The sequence below is a fragment of the Castanea sativa genome, chromosome 1, assembly GCF_040712315.1.
Source record: "Castanea sativa cultivar Marrone di Chiusa Pesio chromosome 1, ASM4071231v1".
Taxonomy (NCBI): domain Eukaryota; kingdom Viridiplantae; phylum Streptophyta; class Magnoliopsida; order Fagales; family Fagaceae; genus Castanea; species Castanea sativa.
The window spans coordinates 24,455,038-24,459,587 of NC_134013.1; the positions used below are offsets into that span (position 1 = coordinate 24,455,038).

The 4,550-nt window shown below is 38.5% G+C and overlaps 1 protein-coding gene across 1 annotated transcript; it reads left to right on the forward strand.

Annotated features, from left to right (window-relative positions):
- The first annotated feature begins 1,125 nt into the window (after positions 1-1,125).
- LOC142623391 (uncharacterized) lies at positions 1,126-3,826 on the forward strand. Its single transcript, XM_075796800.1, has 7 exons — positions 1,126-1,556; positions 1,713-1,941; positions 2,087-2,280; positions 2,374-2,468; positions 2,577-3,018; positions 3,139-3,208; positions 3,668-3,826. Exons 1-7 carry the CDS (start codon positions 1,126-1,128, stop codon positions 3,824-3,826), a joined length of 1,620 nt encoding a protein of 539 aa, XP_075652915.1.
- The last annotated feature ends 724 nt before the right edge of the window (positions 3,827-4,550 follow it).

The window sequence follows — 4,550 nt, forward strand, 5'->3', positions numbered from 1 at the left end:
ATTTTGGTTAAATGCATCTTTAGGTTGTTTGTGGTCCCATGGAGACAAATTGTTTAGTTGGTTGTGCTTCTTGTCTCTAACCCCACGTTAATTGGTATTTTATGTGCAACTGAAATTATTTTTCTTTTGTCAATGATTGGTGCTCTCTGTGCATGTGTTGGTTATGTATTTAATTACTATTGTTTGTGCATGTGTTTTAACTCCTGCAGATGGCTGCTGAAATTCATTTTGATTTTACTATTCACCATAGTGGGAATTTTTCTTGGTTTAGAGTATGTAAGTGGTAAGGTATCTACAATGGGTAATGTTGATCCAGATCTACTAAGTCATTTTGAGATACAAGACATTTGTGCTGAGGTTGGGGGACCCATTAACAGTAGGATTTATTATTTAATACTCGGTGGTGACTTAGAGTAAGGGTTAAGGTTAATTACTTCAGATGATGATGTGACCTACATGTGTGAACTACATGCTGAATGGCCAACAAATGAAATTACACTTTATGTAGAACCTGAAGTTGAACCAATTGCTATTGAAGAACCTATAGTTGAACCAGATCAACCAATTACAGTAGACTAGCCATGGGAAATGAATGATGAAGATGATGATACTGATTGTGAGGAGGTGACCAATAATGTCTCTGTTAGATCATCTGTGGTTGACCAAAATGATGTAAGTGAAGAACCTGTTGAGGGTTTAAGGGATGGTAGTGTTGGTGGAGCTGTGCATGTGGATGACCATGCTACCCATGGACAGAACGTGGATGATAATGCTACCCATGGACAAACTGTTGGTAGTGAAGATGTTCATGTGGATGAAGCTGATTGGCTAGATGAAGGATATGAAGGATTAGATTATCCTGATGACATATTTGGTGCTCAGAACAATGAGGTTCCTAATATAAGAGAGCATCAAAGAGATACTAAAAATGTAAATGAGGGAGAGCATTTGAAGGAGCCAGTTACAGATAATGGGAAGAGAATAGAAGCTGTTGCTAGTGATCAAGCTGTTGATGATAATGATTGGGCTGAAAAAGCCCTTGATGATGATGACACAAGGAGCATTAACAGTTCTGAGGATGATGATGAAAGGGTGAGATGTCTATAGTTTAATGAGAAGACTGGCATGAGTAACCCTCAGTTATGCAAGGGTATGAAGTTCCCAAATGGGAAGGTGTTTAGGGCTGCCTTGAGGGAATATGTAGTGAAAAGACTTGTGGACATTAAGTTCAAGCTTAATGAAAAGACCAAAGTTTCTATCCATTACAAGTATGAATGTGGTTGGCGGGTATATGCATCACAAATTGTAGGGGAGTTAACCTTCCAGATAAAGACCATGGTTCCAACTTGTACATGTGGGAGGACATTCAAGCATAGCCAGGTCACTTCTACATATGTGGCTAGGAAGTACTTGGATGATTTCAATAAAAACCCTGATTGGACAATTCTTGGTGTGAAGCATCAAGTTATGCAGGATGTGTTTGTGGACTTGAGCATAAATCAAGTGTACAGAGCTAAGAGGAAAGCTAGAGAGTTTATACTAGGTGATGAGATGTTGTAGTATGGGAAACTTAGGGACTATGCAGAGATGATAAGAGTAATTGATATGGGGAGTAAGGTGATTTTGCAAAATTGAGATTACTGAGCCTAACACACAACCCAAGTTCAAGAGGATATATGTGAGATACAATGCACAGAAAGTTTGATTCTTAGGGGGTGCAGGCCACTTATAGGATTAGATGGTTGCCACTTGAAGGGCAGGTTTGGTGGACATATATTATCAGCAACTGAAAGGGATAGGAATGACAATATTTTCCCTGTTGCATTAGGTGTAGTTGAGCAAGAAAACAAGGATTCTTGGGTGTGGTTTTTACAAACATTTGTAGATGATATTGGGAGGCCAGATGAGTTGAATCTAGTGTTCATTTCAGATAGGCAAAAGGTAATACAATTCACTTGCTTTTTGAAATTTTTGTTTGTTCTTAGTCATTACATTTCTGCTTTTTGAAAGTTTTGTTTTTGTTCTTAGGCAGATGGTGTTCATTTTTGTTCTTTGGATGTTTTTTTATTGTATTTATGATAACCAGGGATTGATACCTTTCATGGAGATGTTGTTCCCAACAGTTGAACATAGATTCTGTGTGAAGCATATTTACAACCACTTTAAGTTAAACTTCAAGGGGTTAGAATTGAAGGCTGCATTATGGAGGTGTGCTACAGCAACAACAGTTAGGGAGTTTGAGAAGAGAATGCAAGATATGCAGGAATTGGACAAAGAAGCGTGAGAGTATCTAGCAGACATCCAACCAACCCAATGGACCAAGTCACATTTCACTACAAGGGTCATCTCTGATTGTTATCTAAACAATCTTAGTGAGTCGTTTAATTCTATGATACTAGAAGCTAGGGATAAGCCTATCATTGCCATGTTAGAGTGGATTAGGGTTAGGTTGATGACTAGAATGTACAGTAAAAGGACTAGGAATGAAAAATTCACTAGTGACATATGTCCAAACATAGTGTAGAAGCTTGAGCAGTTGAAAGTTAATTCTAAGTCATTTTTTGCCGTTCCATCAGGTTGCTATATATATGAGGTTGATAATGAGAATGAGAGGCATTTGGTTACCCTTACAAGAAAGTGTTGTACTTGTAGAGTTTGGGATTTGATAGGAATCCCATGTAAACATGGTGTTGCAGCAATCTATAAGAACCGAGAAAGGCCTGAGGATTATGTGCATGCATGCAATAGAAAGGATGCCTATGTGGCTACATATAAGGAGATGATTACCCTATTGCCTGGCCAAGATGAATGGGTTGAAACCAACCAACCTGCCCTTGTTGCTCCAATTGTGTACAAGCCTCTAGGCAAGCCACCAATAAAAAGGAAGAAAGATGCAGATGAGCCAAACAACCTATACAAAGTTTCTAGGTCAGATAGACCTATAAAATATGGGTTTGCCTATAAGGAGGGGCATAATTCAAGGAGGTGTAAGGCTGGAATAACTGGTGAGACACCATGGCAAAGGAGATAGAGACTTGAGAGGCAAAAAAAAAAAACAATGTAAGTAAAGCAAGAATGTGTTCACTATGACAATTATATTACAAATCTATTTCTAATGTAAGACAATTCTTTTTATAGGGACAAGAGGGACAAGGAACAAGCAATGACCAACCAAGTCAGGGTGCAACTTCAGTACCTCAGCCAGCAAGTTAGCCACCTAGGCAACCACCAAGGAGGTTTGCAAGGTATCCACCCTGGTTTGCCAACTAGATAGCCAGCCAGCCAGCCAACTAGCCAACCAGCCAACCAGCTAGCCAGCCAACCCATAAGAAAGCCAACCACCCATTAAGCAAGTCAACTAGTCAACAAGTCACAAAAGCAGCCACTGAGGCAGCCAACAGGCAAACCCTACACACAGCCAACTGAAACATCTACTTCAGCTTCAAGCAGATTAGCACCATTTGCAGTAGATTCAAGTAGACCACCACCATTTGCACCCACAAATCAATGGTTCTCATGCAGCCAGCCCATCTCTCATACTCCTAAGGAAACATGGGACACAAGAAAACCTTTTTCTCAGGTATATACACAAACACAAACACCACCCTTTATACTTACATAAAATACTAGATTAGATCTTGATATGAAGTTGCTATGTATTTTGCAGCCTCTAAGGGGATTGGTACCACTAAGGGTAGTTGGGAGCAGTCCTCTGTTCTCATATGGGAGAGGAGGTGGATTAAGAGCTGAGACATCTGGTGCAATGTTCTCAACAAGCAAGGGCAAGGGTAAGGACAAGGGCAAGGGCAAGGTCTTTGGAAAATGAAGATTGGAGAATGTGCAAGCAGAAACTTTACTTTACTTTTTTTGTTATTGTGCATGTTTGATAGTGGCATGTCACCACTTTTTTGTTATTGTGCATAACTTTCTATTGTAAAGTTATTTTGTTATTGTCTATTATTGAAGTACTTTGGCAGTGTTTAGCCATTAATGTTAGGTGGAGTCCACTTGTTTTGAACAATGCTTATTATATATGTATGGAATGGTACTCTTACTTTAAAACATACTTCTTTATGCTTCTTCAATTGATGTAAACAAAATCTTGTGGGGTGCATGTGCAATTGCCCCTTATATAAAAAAGAACAGATTGCATGCCCTATTCAAATTACAAGAACACATTACAAGACAGCATTACACATTACATAAACAAGGTAGCTTGCTCTATTCAAATTACAGGATTACATTACATAAAGAACACATTACAAGGCAGCATTACACATTACATAAACAAGGTAGCATTACATAAACAAAAATAGATTACATAAAGAAGAACACATCACATAAAGAACACATTACATACTCTATTCAAATAAACAACAACATTACATAGTGCCAAATACATGGAATACACTTGTCAAAAGTGTTAGTACCCAAAATTATACAGTAACTACAACAACTTGCCTTCAAGGCAGACTCAATGACTTTGTTCCAAATTCTTCCATCCTACCAGAAAACACAAAAAAAATATCAAAAAACCCCCCATGACACAA